The following is a 21,386-nucleotide window of genomic DNA, read 5'->3' on the forward strand; positions in this document are numbered from 1 at the left end:
ATGAACTCTCGGAGTCTTTTAGCTTGTGTGATAGTTCAGGAAGCAAGTTATATACGAACTTATCCACAAATAATCGCTGTCCCCCTTCTGTAGCCATATCTTGACCACTGTGATCAATGAATGTCTCCTCGAATCGGGTAAAGAAATCGGAAACACTTTCATCTTTCTTTTGTTTACATGCTGCTAGCTTATCCCAATTAACTCTCAAAGCAGGCATCATTGTTTTCATTAATGTAATAATCCTACCAGGGAGTTCTGAGATCAAAGCGTCGGGTTTTGCACCACCTACTTGACCTCTATCTGCGGCAATAATAGCGTTCCAATCGCCGCCTAATTCTTGAGCGTGATCCTCTCTACGAATTTTAGCCCATATTGTCTGTGGAACTACATTTCCCATCAGCATGTCAATATCTGCTAGATTCATAGTACATGCATCAACTGTTTGCGACAACTCTTTATAGTAACCAGCAGGATTTTTGCGTGGATCTGGTAGTGATTGTTTAAGTGCTAAAACTTCAGACCTTTTCCAGGGGACATGTATCCATATGCGCTGAAAATGCGCAGGAATAGCTGGATTAGCACCTGCTGCTGCAACTTCTTCCTTCCATATTGGAGAAACCTCTCTCATGGGATAGTTTTTCAGTGCTGTCCTAACTGAAGGATCAGAATCAGGAAAAGTCTGTGAGAACAATAGGGATCTGAAAGAAATAAGTGTTCTGACAGCGTTTTCAACCTTAGGACCCACAATAAGTCCTTTGTCAAAGTCAGCCTGAACATCTAACAGATCCTGTGGGACCGAACCCAAATTCATATTCTCCCATTCTTTAGCGAGAGTATCGCACATAACTTTAAAAACATATCTCTGCGTAGGTGCATTCCATTGCAGAAAGGTGGACATAATATCAGACGTACTATATTGGGGACCCTTCTTGATCCATCTACAAGCAAGTGAGTCCAATTTTTCTCGCTCTTCGGAGTCTGGGAATTGACTACGAGACTGTCTTCGAGAAAAAGCTGGAGACACGTTTAAAGCTTCAAAGAAAGGTGATAAGAGACCAGAGACAGTATCTGCAAATCGCTTACGCATAGATGGAGAATTTGACATAAGGATAGGGGACAAGGTATTAGGTGAATTAACTAAAGGAGCATTAGGAATTGCCAAAGGAGCAGAAGGCAAAGGAGTTAAAGGCAAAGCTGGCATAGGCAATACTTGAGGAGGCAAATGTGGAAAAGCTGGAGCAGGCGGAAGCACAACTGGCGGCTGAACAGGCTGTAACATCGGGGGTGCATTAGCACCTTGTACATAGGGCGGAGGCAATTTCAATAAGTGGGACATTAAGGGATCTTCCTCAAAATCTTTTCTCTTATCAAGGGAAGAGATAGGCAACGTCGGATAGTATTTATCTATTGCCATTCGATGCTGTCTGTCTGAAATTTCCATTGCATTATCTATTTCATCATCTTTGAATTGCTGAGCAGCCTGTATAATCGTCATTCCCTGTGTTTTCCTATCTCGTTTCGCTTGTTTAATTTCTCTCTGTTTGGCTTCCTTACGCCAAAGGCGAAAAGAGTCAAACATTGCCGGCCGGGCTTTTCTTTTAAATAACGTTGCTTCTAAATTATCTAGCACATCAGTTTCGAAACTACCATTTTCTGGCCATTTTAAAACACCATCTTTCTTTGTATATCGGGTCCATGTCTTATTAAAGGCAATAGGACCAACACCATGTTTAGAATAGAGCTCATATGTGGGAGTTCCAACCGAAGGAATCGGACAGGAGTCCTCAAGCTGGGAGTCCCTATTACAACCAAAGCAACAAAGTTTTCCAAACTTAGTCAGACCAGACATCTCACGATTTTTACTGGCTGTTCACAAACATCAAGGGGGTAAAACTTTCAGTTTACACAGCACAAATGCACTTACCCCTCGGCTTTGGCCACTGCAATGGCCAAATCTAAGGACCTAAGGACAAAACAAAGACCAAAATTTGTGGGCGCGACCCACCAAATACTTAACTAAGGATGTCTTCTTACACCAACAGAGGCCCGTCTATCGTCTCGCTTTACCATACATCATCAAAGAAAGGGCCAAGGCAGGGCGGCAGTCAGGGCAGCAGTCGTCAGTAGCCGTCAGGAAGGAGTAACCGCGCTGAAAAAGACCTTCGGACCACTTTGACATACAGGGGTCGCTTGACGTGGCTCGCGATTCCTCCAGAATTTTCTTGCGGGGTTCCTCACGACCTTCAGGCAGAACCGGTACCGCTGAAGCCGCCCCACGTTGGGCGCCAGTTGAAGAACCAGAACCTTATGGGCCTGGCGGCGCAGGGTACGCCTAAAATCTCCTTGGATTCACCTGCCTCAACTAACAGAGACACGGGACACTCTGTCAGGCGTAAAAGATCAGATTTTATTAGCTGCAGCTAGTACAGTTGTCCAAGAAGTACACAAGGTATGTTCTCAGGAGACTGCCACTTTACTTTGTGGCGCACAATCTTATATACCGTATAAAAACCATTTATTAACTACATACACTCCCAGAACACATAGAAAGGAGCTAGTAAGAATAATGTAAAGATAGAACAGAGCCAATAGAAATGTCGGAAAACAAGACAGCACCAATAGAAGGAATTGGAAAACAAAGTATCAAGTGACTTAAGGTTGCCTCCCCTCCAGCTGTGTTTGTCACCCCTCCCTTGAACTAATTCATTAACCGATCCACAACGAAGTTGCATGTGGTGTGATAAGTTTGTGTGCGTTTGGAGGACAGTTGTGAAATGAGAGAATACTAGCAAAGGACAGCGAAGGCCAGACGATAAGATAAGATCGGCGGAGAATAGTGTGAGCCTACAGATAGTTGAAACAAGGATTAGAAAACCAGACAGGGATTAGTGTACTCGGTCAGACCTTAATACCAGCCTTGTAAAGATAGAGGCAGAAGGCTGTTTTGAACACCATGTTGCAGAATAAGCAGAAAAGGCAGAATGGACTTCGTTCGCTGTGCTGCCTGAGTGAAGGCAACATAAAATGGCGGCGGGCCACAAAATGGCGGGTCGATACGATCGTATTAAAAATCGAATTTCCTCAAGTTATGGTGAGGTGGCTGTTGGATTTCACATAGGAGTTTGCCAGGAACAAAGACTGCTGTGCTGCAATAAGGGCTACCACTCTGTTGGACTGCTGCTCTAAAGGAAATTTTGCTTTGCTGTGCTGATCTGGTGCCTGCTGCCCACTTGCCTGGGGATGAACTGGACATGCAACTTCATCTTGAAACCAGGACCCCAGAGTGACTCGAAGGTCTGGTCTGCTGGCCTTCTGATATGAGCCTCATTTACATTAAAATGTCCCCAACCAGCTCCTGGACCCAGTTCCTTACCCCCAAGTGGTGCCTCCCAGGTCCTGGATCCTTAGTGCGGCTCACAGGCCCTTAAATCAAGCTTTTAGGCTCTTCATGACCACAAATGGGCCAGTGTGCACCAAGACCCAGCCATTTTCACCAAAATCCAATGCGAGTATCCACCAGCCCATCTCTTAACATAGCATCATCGACGGCCCATGGAGGACCACCAACACAAAGCTCCAGGCCACTTGGCAACTTAACTGATCTTTTGTGGCCAGCGTCCGTCACACCCTCCTGCACCACTGATGCTGCTGCTGCCGCTGTCCCCTGACAGAGTCTGCCAGCTCTGTGTTCAAGGCCTGCAGGCACCCGCCTGCGCTTCATCCCGGTTGGCCTAGTGGCCATCTGAGTCTCTCAGGTCTGTCTACCTTTTCTCTTTTCTTTCTGTTTTCTGCTGTTTTCGGTTTTCTCACTCTTTTCCTGCTTTTTCTGTTTGCACGGTTTCCCTTAGTGCTTCCCCGCTCCCTTCTGCTGCTGCCCCTGTGGCCCCGCCTCCCGCCCTTGTAGCGCTTACTGTCCTCCCACCTCCCAGCTGACCAATCCCTCCCTCCCCTTTTTAAGGGTGGCAGCTGCGCAGTTGCACCAATGGCTTGCTCAATGCAAGCCCGTCTGTGCCGGTTCACAGATGGACCACGCCCAGCGCCACAGACCCTGTATGTCGCATCATCCAGCGATATGATGCCAGAACTCTCCACGCGCTGAACCCTGGACATCGGATCACCTGTCATCACGCTTCTCCAAGGGACACTCACTGACCTTTCTCTTGCTGCCACTGCCACCTCACCTTCCCCGCACACCAACGCCAGACCTCCCAGCAGCAGAACCACCAAAACCGCCTCCAGACCACCTCCAGTGCATCCTACTCAACGTCCGCTACCTGCACAAGCATGCTTTGGAACCTGATAGACACCAACTGCCCGGACATCGCCTTCCTCACCAACACATGGACAAGTATAACCTCTGGACTGGACATCACCATCCCCAGCGATTAAAAGTTGCTCCACAAGGACCGACCCTCTAGACCAGGAGGCGGCATAGCCATCGCCACCAAGGCCACCCTCCGTCTTACGATCAACACACAGGAATTCTCCCCCTCATGGAGCACCTCCACTTCCAAGTGCACACCACCCCGAAGACCAACACCCACGGAACCCTCATCTACAAACCACCTGGATCTCGCCCAGCTTTCAGCGACTCCATCATCGACATCATAGCCCCCCATGCACTTGCCGCTAGGAACTACATACTCGTCGGAGACCTCAACTTCAACGATCTTAGCGACCACTACACCTCATCACTACTCGAGAACCTGGACACAATCGGGCTCAAGCAACTGGTCACCTCACCAATGCACACCGCCGGACCCCATCTTCTCTGCCACCAGCAACGTCACCATCGACAACTGAACCCTGCTACTCTGGACCCACCACTACTGCATCCACTTCTCCATCTCTACACCTGCAGCGTACACTTACACAACTCACCACCCCCCACAGGAGATGCAACCAGACCATAGAGGAGCAACTCATCAGCACCCTCAGCAGCTCGCCGCCCACTACACAACAGATGCCAGTACCTCAGCATGCAACCTCTACAAATGGATCACCGACTGCACCAGCACCCTAGCTCCTCTCCGAACAATCACAGGGAAACACACCACCAAGAAAGCCAGCTGGTTCACCCCTGCACTCCAGGAATCAAAGCACACCTACAGGAGGCTGGGGAAGGAACAAAGGACCTTGCACCCTTCAAATCCACCATAAGATCCCACCATGGCCTCATCAGATCCACCAGGAAAACAGCCTTGCAGGACCGCATCAACACCACCACACACAACACAAAAGAACTCTTCAACGTCATCAAGGAATTCGCCAAACCACAAACCAAGATCACTAACATCCCCCCATCTCAGGATCTCTGCGACAGACTAGCCACCTTCTACCATCAGAAAATTAAGGACATTTATGACAGCATCGGACCCCAAGACTCTCCGAACTCAACAACAACACCCCAACCAGAATCCACTGAACACTCACGGCTCCTGCACGTCTGGAACCCCCTCACAATGGAGGAGACTAATTTCATTATGAGCAGCATCCACTCCGAAGTCCCTACCTCCCTCTACCCCACTACATCTTCAACAAGGCCAGTGCCTCAATCACACCGAGCTCCACAAGACCATCAACTGCTCCCTAGAGTCAGCAACTTTCCCTGAGGACTGGAAACACGCCAAGATCAGCTCACTTTTGAAGAAACCCACAGCTGACCCAGTGGATCTCAAGAACTACCATCCCATCTTGCTGCTGCCCTTCCCAGCCAAAGTCACCAAGAAAGCAATCAACATTCAGCTCCGCCAGCACATCGAGAATAACAACACCCTGGACATCTCCCAATCAGGATTCAGAACTAACCACAGCATGAGACTGCCCTGCTCGCCACCACAGATGTTATCCGCTTCCTCCTTGACCACAGCCAAGCAGCAGCCCTCATCCTACTAGATCTTTCAGCCGCCTTTAATACAGTGTCCCAAAGCACACGAAGAACCAGACTACACACAGCAGGCACACGCAGCAAGGCCCTTTGATGGATACACTCCTTCCTGACAAGCAGAACACAGAAAGTCAGGCTCTCGCCACACCTGTCAGAACCTACAGGAACCAGCTCTGGAGTACCCAGAGGATCCTCATTGAGCCCCACGCTGTTCAACATCTACAAGACCCCTCTCGCCTCAGTCTTCAGAAACTACGGTATGAACATAGTCTCCTACGCTGACAAAACCCAGCTGATCATCTCCCTGACCGAAAACCCCTCAACAGCCAAGAAGAATTTCAAAGATTGGATGACAGCAGTCGCCACCTAGATGAAGGAGAGTGCCTCAAGCTGAACTTGGACAAGACCAAGATACTCATCCTGGGACCTTCCTCCTCAACCTGGGATGACTCCTGGTGACCCTCAACACATGGCAGCCCATCCACCCCCACAGACCAATCACAAAACCTCGGTGGCGTCCTCGACTCAGCGCTCACCATGACCAGACCGGTCAACTCCGTTGCATCCACCTGCTTCCACACTCTCCGACTCCTACGAAAGATCTTCAGATGGATACCAACGCACTGCCGAAAAAACGTCTCACACACCCTGATCACGAGCAGATATAACTACGGCAACACCCTCTATGCGGGAATCTCCAAGAAAAACCTGAGTGAGCTGCCACAAACCCAGAATCCCACCGCCAGACTTGTCCTGAAAATCCCCCGCCGGGAACACATCACAAGACACCTGAGAGACCTCCACTGGCTCACCATTGAGAAGAGTGTCAACTTCAAACTCCTCGTACATGCCTACAGAGCCCTCCACAACATCGGACCCAACTACCTTAACCACCGCCTCACCTGGTATTCCCCTTCCAGACCTTACAGCTCTTCCCAGAAGTCGCTCACCAATGTACCTTGCATAAAGAAGTCCACGGCTGTAGGAAGATCTTTCACCTACCTCGCAACAAAAGGTTAGAGCACCTTACCTCTCACCTCAGACAGTCTCCATGGCTACCTCAATACAGGAAGGACCTCAAGACCTCGCTCTTCGACTGAACCCGGGGACCATACCACACTGCGCCTTGAGACCCTATGGGTGAGTAGCGTGCTCTAAAAACAATTGATTGATTGATTGACCCATCTGTGACACCTCTTCTCGCCATGCTGACAACCACCTGTGTCTCTCTCCTTGCTCCTCACAACCCTCTCCAACGTGAATGGGTGTGTTGGCACAAAACTTGTGATCACAAACCGTCAACTGTACTAATCTTTGACTGTATGTCACCCCCCCCTTGCAGTGCAGTCCACCAGAACTTTTAACTTTGGCCCAGTCTAGCGCGACCAGTTAGCCGCAGTTGGAGCTTTCCGTGTTTGGGCACTGTTTTACACTTTGGCCCTCATTACAACCCTGACCGTCGGTGATAAAGCGGCGGTAATACCGCCAACAGGCCGGTGGTAAAAAAAATGGAATCACGACCATGGCGGAAACCGCCAACACAGATAGCCACTTTAACACTCTGAGCACCACGGCGGTAGCAACAAACACTGCGGCGGTCACCGCCAACAGACAGGCGGAAGACAATGTACTGCCCACACTATTACAAGGCACCAATTCGCCAGCTTTTCCGGGGCAGTACCAATGCCATGAAAAGCACAGTGGAAACAGCCTGTGGAACGGAAACCACTCAACTCTCGACACCCAACTAGGAAATAGGATGCCATGAAGCCCGAGTTACAGGTGTTACCAATCTTGGTTTACCCCTTCTTCTACCAGGAACATCAAAGACGGCGGCAACGACCACGGTGAGTACTACACCTAGCACATGGGGGAGGAAAAAGGGAGTGACACACACACGCAACACCTCCACCCCTTACCCACAACAACAGACACATAAACACATGCATCAACATTACATTTATACCCCGTAACCCCCTGGAAGAACGCAAGGACCAAATGAAATGATTGTAACGAGTGTAATCATCGAAAATCCAGATAGGCCAACATAACTTTAAAAGATCAGTATATACAAATATTTAGAGCAAGTACACAAGTCCATATACTGTTCCATCACATGTCCGTGGACCAGTGGTCCCAAAAACCATGGGCAAAGCCCACACATGACACCTGCCTCAAAACGGAGAGAACACTACAGTGGTATCAGGTCGAAAAAACACAGGCACCTCAGGGGGAAGGGGCGGGGGGCACCTCAGCTGGATGATGGGACGACGCCACTGCTCCTCGAGGGGGCTCCATGCCCACTGCTTGGTCCTGGGGAGTGCAAAGCCACAGTCTCTCAAGTTTCTCAAGTGGGTGCACTGCCCACTGCTTGGTCCTGGGGAGTGCAAAGCCAGTCTCTCAAGTTTCGCAAGTGGGTGGGCCACACACTGCTTGGTCCTGGGGAGTGCAAAGCCACAATCTCTCAAGTTTCTCAAGTGGGTGGGTCGCCCACTGCTTGGTCCTTGGGGGTGCAAAGCCACAGTCTCTCAAGTTTCTCAAGTGGGCGGGCCGCCCACTGCTTGGTCCTGGGGAGTGCAAAGCCACAGTCTCTCAAGTTTCTCAAGTGGGTGGTTTGCCCACTGCTTGGCCCTGGAGGGTGCAAACCTACAGTCTCTGGAGTGGATGCAGTTCTCCACTGGTTCTGGAGGGGGCTTTGTGCCCAGAGTGCTTCATCCTCCAAAGGACTGGGGTAGTGGATGCTGTTATCCACTGGTTCTGGAGGGAGCATGGTGTCCAGAGTGCTTCATCCTGCCAAGGACTGGGGTAGTGGATGCTGTTCTCCACTGGTTCTGGAGGGGGCCTTGTGCCCAGAGTGCTGCACCTGGGGTGTGGCAGTTCCCATTCCCTCACCTGGGTGTCTGAGCCACGAGATTTCCTGGGAACAGGTAGCATGATACTCCATGGAGGCAGAGGCACAATCCATCCTGCGGCGAGTTCCCTACCAACTGCTGGTACTGCCAGTGCTGGTTGTGGTGCCTTCTGTAGTGTGTGAAGGGTCCAGGACGTCTCCTGCAGCCTCTGACAGCTGCCCACTGGGGATGCTGCTGATCTCCGCTGTGGTGGCACTGGCTGGGCACGTCGCGGGGCTGGTGGCGGTGGCTGCGGTGGTGTCTGCGACGAAGATGCTGCCGGTGGTGCAGGTGTCAGCACCTGTGGCGGGAGACACCAGGACGACTCCTGCAGTCTCGGACGGCTGCCCACTGGGGATGATGCTGGGGACTGTAGCAGAAGCAGCAGGCAGTGGTTGGGACAGTGGCCACCATTGTACAGGTTGCTGTTCTGTCTTGCAGAAGGGGTGACACCAGTCCCTCACCCGGAGGCTCCATCCCCTGATCTGACTTCCTTTTGGCCTTGTGTCCCTTCCCCACCTTGAAAGTCGCTGCTGGGACCTTGGCACTGTCCTCTTTTGTCTTGGATGAGCCCTTGCTGGGTGGTTGGTGCTGCTTTTCCCTAAGGCATGTGGGCCCCTTCTTCACCTTGGCAGGTGGCGGAATAGGGTGATCATTGGCCTCACTAGGTGGCACACTGGCAGCCCTGATGGGTGCCGCCTTCGATGTTCCCGGACTTGCAGGGACCACAGTGCTCGAGAATTTTGTGGCTGAGGTGCTGGGCTGCGATCTGGACATCCTGGCCCTGGGGGAAGGACGGGGGGAGGTGTAGGGAAGAGGTCAATGGAAGCTAAGAAATGTTTTTTAGACACACTGGAATGGGAAGATGGAGGGGGTTTGGGAGTGTGGGAAGAGGTAGTGGTTGTAGGAGGTGTAGGTCTGCTGAGTTTGGGTGAGGGTGCATGGGCTGGAGGCTGTTGTGAGGTGGATGGCTGTTGAGTGGGTGTGTGCCTGCATTTGTGTACTTTGGGAGGAGGGCTCACAGACACACTGGGAGAGGACACAGGGGACGTGTGCATGGTAGTGGGGGTGGTGATTGCACATGAGCGGTGTGTGGTGATGGGCATGTTGGTAATGGAGGAAGTGGCTGAGGATGTAGTGCATGCAGGTGTGAGTGGAGACGAGACTGGGAGGGAGGTGGAGGACGTGGCGGAGGGGGACACAGTGGAGGCAGTGGATGTTGGTGTGTCTGCATGGGGATTGTGCTTGTGTGCGTGCCTGTGGGATGTGTGGTGCTTATATTTGCCTGAGCCACTTTTGTGTGTTGATGAGTGCGCATTCTGGTCTGATGGTGTGCTTTGGATAGGCTGAGGTAGAGGGGATTGGGTCTGGGTAGTGGTTGTAGGAGGGGGAGGCTGGACACAGGGACAATGGCTGCCATCAGTGCTGAGGCCAGAGCCTGAAATGCTCTCTGTTGGGCCGCCACGCCAGAATGAATGCCCTTCAGGTATGCATTTGTTTGTTGCAAATGCCTCTCAGTACCCTGGATGGCATTCAGTATGGTTGACTGCCCAACAGTGAGGGATGTCAGGAGGTCAATAGCCTCCTCACTGAGGGCAGCAGGGCTGACTGGGGCAGGGCTTGAGGTGCCTGGGGCGAAGGAGATGCCCACCCTCCTGGGTGAGTGGGCATGAGAAACAGGCTGAGGGACTGTTGGGAGGGCGGTGTTGGTAGGGGGGTGGCGGCTGTACCTGTTGTTGCGGTGGGCACTGAGGTGCCCGCCACCGCAAGGGAGCTCCTATTAGAGGAGAGTCGCTCTCACTGGTGTCTCCACCTGTCCCCCTCGTGGAGCTCCCCTCGCCCTCTGTCCTACTGGTGCCTACAGACTCCGTATATTCACCCTCCTGGGCCATGTGGGTTGCAGCTCCCTCCTGCTCCTGTGCCACTGCTCCTCCGCCAGATGATGCTAATGCATACAAGGGCAGGGTGACAAAAAAAATAGGGGGGAAGACAGAGGAGACACATGTTCAATGCCAGCAACAACACCACCGTTGGCGCACACAACACACAGGGAGCAGCCCTATGCACTAGCCCATACACTAACAGTTCTTAGGAAAATCACCTGCCCATGGGGGAACTGTGCCTAAGCCCATTTGCTGCACACCTGGAACCCACAGGAGCCTGACTAGGTGTAGATGGCCACTACCACTTTGGGGGTTGTAGTGCCACAGAGCCTGTCTAACAAGGGACCTACCCTAGCAAGTTTTCCCTGGCCTAGAGGGAACCCACAGCCCACTTCCCCCAACCAGACATCTCATAAAGCGTGCAGAATCAGCTGAATGACACTGTACTCACCCCCTTGTGGCTGCTGTGATGCCCTCAAGCACCCATCCAACTCAGGATATGCCACCGCCAGGATCCGGTACATCAGGGGGGTCATGGTGCGACGGGCACCCTTCTACGTTGGGAGGCCATCCCCAGCTGGGCCTCTGCTGTCTTCTTACTCCAGCAGTGCAGGTCCTCCCATCTTTTGCGCCAGTGGGTGCTCCATCTATGGTAGACCCCCAGGGTCCGCCCTTCCTTGGCGATGGCACGCCAAATACCATTCTTCTGGTGGGCGCTGACCTAGAGGAAAAGTGAAGTAAGAATGGATTTTACTCCTCCATCCGGTGACCAGGGTGGACTTCAAGTCCTCCCTGATCCCCAAGTACTGTTCCTCCTGCAGCCGCTGGGTCTCCTGAAACTTGGCCAGTACCGTGCCCATGGTCTCCTGGGAATGGTGGTATGCTCCCATGATGTTGGAGAGTGCCTCGTGGAGAGTGGGTTCCATGGGCCTGTCCTCCCAGCTTCCCTGTTGTCCTGTGCCTCTGTCCCCTGAACCGTGTGCCCACTGCCACTGACCCCAGGTCCCTGATTGTCTTGGGTTAGTGGGGTTGCTTGGGTTCCCTGTAGTGGTGGACACACTGCTGATTGACGTGTCCTGGGGACAGAGGGATGGGCCTGCTGGGTGGGTGCTGTGGGGGTGTTTCCTGAGGGGGGAGGTTCAGTGGTGGTTTGGGATTGTGGGAGGGGAACTGACTGTCCAGAGGTCCCTGATGGGCTGGGCTGGTCATCTTGATCCAGGCGTGCAGAGCTGCTGTCGTCACTGTGAGCCTCTTCTGTGGGGGGGAACGGACATGGCTGGCACCTCCTGTCCAATGACATTGGGTAGGGGTCCTGTTGCGGTGTAAATGCATTGTTATTGTATCTGTGTGTGCCATCTTTTGCAATGGGTGTGTTACCCTCTACTACTGTGCCTGCATTATTGCCTTGGCCCTTCTGTGATTGGTGATTTTGGGGCCTGGGTGAGTCTCTCTACTGGACATGCTTTGGTAATGGGTGACCATGCATTGGTGTTAAAGCCGGGCTTGGTTTTGGGATGTGTGGGTTGTGATAGTGGGGTATCTGTGAGGTGCTGGGGTGATGGGTGTGAGGGTAGGGGTAGAAGTTTGTGATGGCATGCAGGTAGGGTGGTGGGGGTATAATAGTAAAGATTTGCCTTACCAGAGTCCAGTCCTCCTGCTACTCCTGCGAGGCCCTCAGGATGCATGATTGCCAAGACTTCCTCCCCCCATGCTGTTAGTTGTGTGGGAGGAGGTGGCGGTCCACGGCCAGTCCTCTGTACGGCTACCTGGTGTCTTGATACCACGGAACACACCTTCCCCCCTAGGTCATTCCACCTCTTCCTGATGTCATGCCGTGTTCTTGGATGCTGTCCCACTGCGTTGACCCTGTCGACAGTTCTCTGCCATAGCTCCATCTTCCTTGCAATGGAGGTCTGCTGCACCTGTGATCCGAATAGCTGTGGCTCTACCCGGATGATTTCCTCCACCATGACCCTGAGCTCCTCCTCAGAAAACCTGGGGTGTCTTTGAGGTGCCATAATGTGGTGTGGGTGATGTGCTGTGTGATGTGTTGTGTTGGTGTGTGTTCTTTGAGATGCGTGGATGTTGTAGGAGTGATGGTGCTGTGTGCCTGTGGATGCTGGTGTTGTGTTTGCTATTCTCTCTCTCTCTCTCTCTCTCTCTCTCTTATTTTTGAAAAAATTTAATTGTAAGGGGTTGTGGGTAATGTGGGTGTGTGTTTTATAGTGGTGTGAGTGTGTGGGTGTGCTGTGTGTATGTGTATCAGGTGTGTGTATTTTGAATTGTCCAATGTGGTTGTGTTTTGTAAATGTGTGTGTATTTTGAGCGCAGCGGTGTGTACTGCCAATGGATTAGCGCAGTTGAATGACCGCTGCGTTAATTCGTGGGTTGTGATAGTGTGAGCGTATTCCTGTTGGCGTGACGGTGTAGGTTTTGCTATCGCCAGTTTATCACTGACCTTTAGTGTGGCGGACTTGTGTGGGTGTCTGTATTGTGTCGGATTACGAGATGTGGGTCATAATACCTGTAGCGGATTTCCGCCGCGGTCACGGTATCTTGATGCCCGCCAGCATGGCGGTAAGCGGGATTTACCGCAAGGGTTGTAATGAGGGCCTTTATTCTTAATAAAAATAAAAAATCCAGCTTTATTGTTTGGATTTGTGTAATTTTGGTATTGTTTCATTTATTAAAATTTGCACTATTTTTCTAACCTGGTGTGGGATCTTTTATGGTATTTTTTTTTACTATTTTACTTGTGCTTATCCTGGCAAGGATTGTGGTTGCTATTCGACCAGGGCTTACACCCCAGTCATCCAACAACACAACTTCCTAAAGTTTCCTGTAATGCTTCTCTGTAGCCATTTCTCTTTTTTTTCATGACCAAAGACATTGCAAACAGTCTTTGAGATTTATCTTAACTCTGGACCAAGGTCCTAGCTGGGGCAACTGTATATCTTAATTGCCTAACAAGGATGCTGTGGATCACAAGGAACTTATACTCTGTGACTTCAAAATGATATCACCACTTGCAGAGCTGATAGGAATCTGATGGTTTCATGGAACATTTAGTTTCCTGCACTGAACTCAGCCATTCCTCCTAGAACCTTCCAATGAAGATGAAAAACCTTTCACACACAGCTTTCCCTGTCTCTGAATGCATGCACCTACAGGGCCTCGAAGACTCATTCTTCCAGGCTAGTCTTGTGTGAAGTAATAAATGCAGGTCACATATCATGTTAGACATCAATGCTATCTAATAAGGTGGATGGGACTTTCACCAATATTTGCAAACTCCAAATAAGGCATTAAATCTCACATACCTACATAACCACATACATTGTTTCTAGACAAGAAACTCTCAAATGTCCTTTTCTCTCTATGGTTACACATTATAAACTCCTCCCTGAATAAGGGCTGTGTCCCAGAGCCACGTAAGGTGTTCCATGTCTGTCCTCTCCTCAACTAACTTAGTGCTGACCCAGAAATGCTGGACAATTACAGACCTATCAAACAGTTCCTCTTGAAGAATCTCGAATGGTGTGTCATTAACCAAATATAAGACTGCATTATTAGCAATCAACTCTTATGGGACTTCCACTCTATGTGTGCTGCAGCATGCAGCACACATAGAAAGAGCAAAAAACGGGGGGAAATGAAAGCATTTCTCCTCATTGCGCCCAGCTAACACCACCCCTGGGATGACGTTAGATTTTGGTGCTGTCTCAGGTTTACGAAAACTCATAAATCTGAGGGAGCGTCAAAATGCAATGGGTGTTGCTGTGGCACGCCCACAGCAACACCCATTGCACGCCCCTTCCACGCAAAGTGCTGCATGTGAAGGGGTCGTATTTCCAAGGTGGCGTTAAGCCACAAAATGTGACTTAACGCCACCTTGTAAATACAGTGCAGTGCTTAGTGCCACTGGAGCGTCACTAAAAGTGATGCTCCGGTGGCGGGAGGAACTCTTAAATATGGCCATTTATTTGTAACTATGGGTGAAATTGTAGAAAAGCAGGGACTCTCCTTATCTGTTTTCTTCAATATGATAATTGCACCTCGCTATATATCAAAATAGATTGCACATACAGGATCAAGGCCTTCATTTTCTCCCTGAAGGTAATTCAAAACTGGATGGCAATTATGACATCTAAGATGAACTTAAAGACTGATCCTTAGTAATTTGGCTCAGGTAGCAAAGAAGTCTTAGGGAAAATATGCAAATATGCTAAATCTAACCGAACAATACATTTAAACTAAAGAACTAAAAAGTTCTAACCTGCGTTGATTAAAATACAAAATGTGACAACACAAAATGCACAAAAATGAATAGAACCGGAAATAGTGATCTATATATAGAAATGAAAACTGCCAATAAGGAAAGCATTGTTCATGGTTGTACTCTGATTAATGTAAACATTGTGAAAATGTGCGAAGTATCTTCCAAGCAGTTGTTAGGAATTTAGTTGTGCTGTGTAGCCAACTGCTGATGGGTTTACTTAGTCAAGTGGTAGTTGGTGGTTGGTCCTTCATACTTATCACGATTCTCAGAGATTGTCTGATAGCACTACTCCCTTATGGAAAAGTCCTTCAATCCTCAGGACTGGCTATTCCTACACCAATCTACTTTCCAAGTTGCTTGAGAGTTTCTACAACTTTATATCATAATCACAGGTATTGCCATGTTCCAAATGGTCCACTGCAAATTTTAATTGCAGGAAACCGATCCCTGTATCTCTGGGCCACCATTTTCCCTGAAGAGAGAAAAGTTCCCAGAGACAAACTGGATTGAGAGCCCTCGAACTGGAGATTAGTGTTAGAATGATTCTTCAGTGCATCAGTAAGATTAGTATTTAGTTCCTCTTCACATTCAGGCAGATTCTCATTTTGAAGTGCAAGTAGAGTACTTTAAAGGATAACCACTTAGTAATTGGTGGTGAGGTCTTGATGACACTCATCACATTCCCAGACTTCCTTCTGTCATTTGTTCAGCAATGTGACACTATTCGTTTCCGGAGTCAATGGTCAACTGCATACAAATGATCCCACTGTTTTCATTCACCAGAAATCCAGAATGGTGACCCTCTGCTCAGCTGTGCCTGTCAAAGTACAATATGAAAAGGCCCTGTTAATCTTGTCAGGCGTGTCTGCAGGGTTTTTCAGGGATTCGTAAATGCTAGAATTTGTGACTGTCTGTGATTATGCTAATGAGGTCTAATTAGAACTGTGGGTAAGTGCTAGAATCGGTGGAAATAGCATTCACAGCCATTTCATCACTTGATCCAATTAGAAGCTGAATGGCAATTTATGGTTGCCGTACTGTTCGAACAGACAGGTTCAATCATCATCTAACTGTGCAATACAGTGTGCAAGGAGCAATAACACAGATACACTGGATGCAACACTGTTTGTCAAGGTTCATTTTCCTATATATATAGTCATTATAAAAATCGGGTGCAAGAGCACACTCTATACCCAATGCTGATGTTATTCGCTCAGTGGCTTTTTCCATCTGTTTTTAGCATTGTGTCTAAATGACACAGCTAAATAGCAGACTAAATAAGGTCTGTTTATTGGGAACATTACTTACCTTACATCTGGAATATTGATCTTGTGATGGTGTTTGTTGTTAATTTTTTTCAGTTCATCAGGTGGCCGACCGTTTAGAATCTCTGGGTCAGTTTGTGATGAAGACAAGAAGAACACTAAAGGGGCATGGCAATAAAGTTCTCTGCATGGACTGGTGTAAAGATAAAAGAAGAATCGTGAGCTCCTCCCAGGTGAAAAGTGTAGTTTATAATTCTATGTTCTGTACAAACACTGTCATGCTTTTTAAAAATGAAGAAAGTTATTTTTCATTTATCACTTTTTTCCTGTCCTTAACAAACTAGTATTAATAGCGGATACATTGCAGTTGGAATATTCATAACTTTGACCTAAAAAGAAAAAAGTTTTACTGTGGCCTATATTATATATGGTGCAGTTCTCTGATATCACTGCTAACCAGAGATTACACCACAAGCTTTCCATCTCAACAGTAATGACACCACCAGCATTTGTGTGGGGTGCATGACCTATACACATTAGCACCATTGACCCCTTACTCTGTCAGCACTAAGATCTTTTGGCAATTGGATGGGCAGCATAGAGAGGTTGAAAATAGCCCAATGTGAGGACTGCCTTGTCTTGGTGTTTGTCTTTGTTTTATTAAGTAAAAACAAGAGCAGATCTCCCTGGAGGGGACATCACATTCCCTATGCTGCAGCTACAGTAGGAAATGCTCATCACCATGGGAGAGTAGGACAACGGGCCTGTTTTACAATGGTGGGGGGGAGAATTAATGGAGGAGTTTCCTACTGTGTTCCTTCTCCGCCTTTTAAGTCGAGCGTAAGCATTTGATTTTGTGTATACTTTGTGTATAACTGTGGGCTTAAAGCGATTTTATTTGTTGGTTGCAGTGTCCTTTAAAAATCCTTGCTCGCTAGTGGTCAGTTCTGCCTCTTTGTCCCTCCTTTTTCTCTTTCAGGGCAGGGGCCAACTACTGTATAATTACGCATTGTCCTGTTTATCTCTTTTGAAGGGGACTTTTTTCAGTTTTTGCCTGCTTGTCTTACACTGTGGTTGTGTGTTTCAGAGCAGCCAAACTTCCACTGGCAAAGCCTCCAGCAGGCCTCCCTTCCCCCATAGCTCCCTCTGCAAACACAAATTAACAGCAGAGGGGGGCATTTCCAGGGCCAACTCACCCTCGCTCTCTTTGTTTTGTTCTTTTGGGTAGTCTTGCATCAGTCCCAATTAAAACATTTAGGCTTTTCATGTTGTCGTAGACAGTCGCCATCTTGGAATTAATATGTTTTTCTGCAGTTGTCTATCAAGAATTTTATGTCTTTGCTAATGTTAAGAATCCTGTACAATGCACTGATTTTTTTTTTTTTGTAATCTTCAATTGAAGCATTTATAAAAAAATAAAGATGTGTGCTCGACTAAAGCCTGTTTCAGTTGCAGAGCTATGCAGGGATTAAAACGGAGCACACCCAAAAAACGGCAGCTGTAAATACAGTGCTTTGACATGTCCTTGACTGTGTTCAATAGTTGCCCTTCTACAATGTTTCCTTTACGTTTTCTGTTTTCCCACATCTGGTGATTGATATCGAGGCTGGGAGCAAATGGCTGCCGATTTGATGATTACGGTTTCATCTCTAACTTTTGGAGCATTACGGCGATATTTATTCACCTAGTCACGCCTATTGGCATTTGGTGTGATGCTGTGAGGAGTGACGCTCTGAGGAGGCTGCCTAAACATTGCACCCCGTGTTTAGTGCCTTCACGCACTCAAAGGGACACTTAATTTGGTTGCATAGAAACACCCGAAGTGTATTTTGTGCTGGGGAGACTTTCATGTGTGCGGCGCCATTAATGCAATTGTAAGCTTTGCGAAAATTAAGAAAAGCTTTGTAATAACAGTTCACGTGCTGTTCTAGCAGTTTTATCGCATAAACTAGTTTGCATAAGAATAATGATGCCTGGACGTCTAAGCAGTGCAATTAGTGCATAATATATGCTGTTAGTGCAAACTTAAGCTGCTGCTATAGGTGTTCTCTGGGGGCACGTCTTTTTGGTGGTGTTAAATCTAAAACTCTGCACGTGAAAGTATATTTGAAAGCATATCTACCATGCCGTCCCTCCCCAGTGATTTCTTGCACACAGGGCTGCTGACACAGTTATGACACGCAGATTCTTTACTCGACAAAGACACTATTTGTGGGGCATAATGATTCTCAGAGTTTGTTACCATCAGTTTATGAAGTCAAGTATTGCTCGGGTTTCGTATGTGAAGTCATTTGCTAGAGTGTTTTTTTCGTGTGCCTGCCCATTTATTTTCTTGGTATGTGCTTAAATGTATTTTTAGGTCGAGCGTGAAAGCGCTTTGACCTGTTGTAATCTCTCTGTGGGCTTTTAGCCACGCTCACCACACGCCCCTCACTATCACTCATTCATGGATTTGGCTTTCAAAAATCTTTTGGTATCATTGGTAAATGTTTTACGTTTGTCCCTCCTTGGGGCGGTTTTGTTACTCCGTGGACACGGACCCTGTTACATAGATAATTGCATGATGGCCAGTATGTTTGAGTGTGGGCGAACTTCGTTTTCCTTTTGTGTCTTTCCTTAGCATCATGGCGGCATTGGTGCTACGAATCGTCTCGTTTATGTCAACTGTTTTACTTTTCAATTTATGTGGCAAGAAAAGTGCAGTTATGAATTTACAGTGCTAACAGCTCTAACTCGAGCAAACGCGAGACCCATCGCGTTTCAAATGCTTGTTTTTATTATTGCTGCTTTGTTTTGCTTTCCAATATAAAACCTTACAAGTCCCAAACTATAGATACATGATGAAAATCCTTGGTGTTTCACATTGAAAACGTCTAGTTTTGGATCTCACCTAATAAAGGGCTTAACCATTTCTGTGCACTCCCAATTTTGACAGATGATGGCACTGAGGCACACCAGTTGAAAGTGGTTTGTCCATAACAACAGTTTGATCACATATAGAAGACCGGTATAGAATTCACAATACCGCCTTACACAGCAAAACGCCTAGGCACTACAACACAGGTTCCACACTATTTTCGCTATGAAAATTAAATTGCCTTTGATTGTTAATTGAAACCTTTGCATTTATCTCGAGTACTCCTGTGAATAATATTTTAATTGGAGCCATAGCCTTAGGGGAAGAGTAAAAATAAAATGTTTCCATTCAGCATCACTATGCCTGCTCTGTGCACTACCCTTGAGGCCTGAAATCCTTATGCAGACTTAATTTGAGTGATTTATATTATACCCGCAATTACAGTCGTTATTGTGCTTCTGAAGTTAATCCAGGTGCATTTTCTAACCAATGAAATATTTTCAATTAATTTGACAAATTGTGTTTAACAGAAGCAAATGATAAGTCAAGTTGAATTTCCAGAGCATTGTTCAAGATTTCTTTTGTAAGAAAGTGGATTGTTAATTGAGGTGGATGGGTTTGCACCACAATAAATAAGGTCAAACACCTGTAAGGTAAAACACATTTTCAGTAATTTAAACCTGGGCTCAACGCTATGGTAGCTATGGCACAGAGAAGACAAGCCTAACTTAGGAAAATGTGTAAAGTATTGAGGAACAACAAAGCTGTTACAAAGGCAAAACAACAACACAATAAAGATCACATAACCAAATTAGAAAAATAGAGAAAAATGTTCTGAATAAACTTTCACCAAAATGTCAATAATCCAATAAAGGGGACTAAAAATATAGATTTCTAAAGATTTAAGGCAGAAAGAGTCCAGAAAAAGTAAATCACCAATCAATAGTCCCTGTTCAATGTTTATCTTGAATTAGCACATTTTTTTAGGCCAACGGCGATGGGGGGCTAGTCGGATACACCAAGTGGGGTTGCCCAGTCAAAAAGTTTACCTTCTGAGTTGGGCCTAATTTAAAGTTTGGGTACTCCATCACAAATGTGTTGCATGTTTCATCTAATGCACTTAGGCAACACATTTGTGACAGAGTAACCCATCTGCCAAAGTCTATATCAGGCCTTTGCTCTCTGAAATGGAAGTTGAAATCCTTCAGCACTGCAAGGTTGCAAGTTGTATCTGCTGAAGTCATCCTGAATCCAGATAGCCAATAGACGAGGTCCAGCTGAAGCTGTTGATGTTGCTGAGAAAAATCCTTGAGCGGGAGAAATTCAAATTTTGCAGTTGACCAAGTCCTCGCTTTGAGCTGAAACGTTTTGTTCTTTCATCCACTCAGTGTTTCTGTCTTGTGACTTAAGTCCTGATTTGGAGCTTGTCAGACGGAGATAAGTCCATTGATACAGCAGCAAACTTCATCCCCAACACCATTAGGGGCCTCTGTTGCCAAATTTTGAGTCACCCATTGAACAATGCTATCCATTGATAGGAACTGCCATCATGGTGTAGGAAAAGTTTGAAAGACTGCACCATCAAACAAGACGCCAGATTGTCAACATTTTCCTTAGTTTTTTTATTTTAAACAAACTAATACGGCTCGAGTTTCTTTTTGAAAAATTAAAATACCCTCACCATAGAAGTATTCTCCCATGGTTTGGGGTAAAAAAAAAAATTTCATCTGTCTTTCACCACCAGGATATTCCTGGTGGTGACGGGCAGTCAAAACAAAGCCCACTTTAGGTAAGAGGGATGGTCAATTGATTTACATCTGATGGCTCCTACTTCCTTGGATTATCGTTGGTTCACTCTTACAGAGTACATTTTACTCAGCTGGCGCAAACCTTGTGTTCTGCAAATCTCTGAATCGGGAAGTGGACAGAGAATTTTCAGGGCAGGACATTCCACCACCCAAGCTATAAATCTGGACCATAGTCTTTTTCATGGAGCTCAAAATTCTTCAACGGGGCACGCCTGATGCTGTATTGTATAAAATCATGTTGAAATTGCACACCTTTACAGGGAGGTCTTGCTAATGCTTTGGAGGTCTAGGAAGTTTTGTAAGTCCCAACTTCCGGGGGTTCTGTAGAAGCTTCTCTTGGTTGCTTCTAAGGCCCCCACATCCTCAGGGACAGCCCTTATGGGCCAGGACTCACTTGAGCAGAGGCAACCAGCAGTGTCCAGTCCAGTTCCATTTGCTACTGAACATCTGGTACTTCAGGGAAAAGGCCTCTTGAAGCTTGTTTGGTCCCCTTAGCCACAACTGACACTTGGAGTC

General features: G+C 47.6%; 1 protein-coding gene across 2 annotated transcripts in view; it reads left to right on the forward strand.

Annotated features, from left to right (window-relative positions):
• GNB5 (G protein subunit beta 5) overlaps positions 1–21,386 on the forward strand; it is a 493,189-nt gene that overhangs the window by 224,436 nt on the left and 247,367 nt on the right. For both annotated transcript variants that reach the window (XM_069222460.1, XM_069222461.1), the window contains exon 4: positions 16,302–16,438. In XM_069222460.1, the coding sequence (XP_069078561.1) occupies positions 16,302–16,438 (137 nt within the window). The remainder of the gene's footprint in view (positions 1–16,301; positions 16,439–21,386) is intronic.

Source organism: Pleurodeles waltl, chromosome 3_1 (assembly GCF_031143425.1).
Source record: "Pleurodeles waltl isolate 20211129_DDA chromosome 3_1, aPleWal1.hap1.20221129, whole genome shotgun sequence".
NCBI classification, from domain to species: domain Eukaryota; kingdom Metazoa; phylum Chordata; class Amphibia; order Caudata; family Salamandridae; genus Pleurodeles; species Pleurodeles waltl.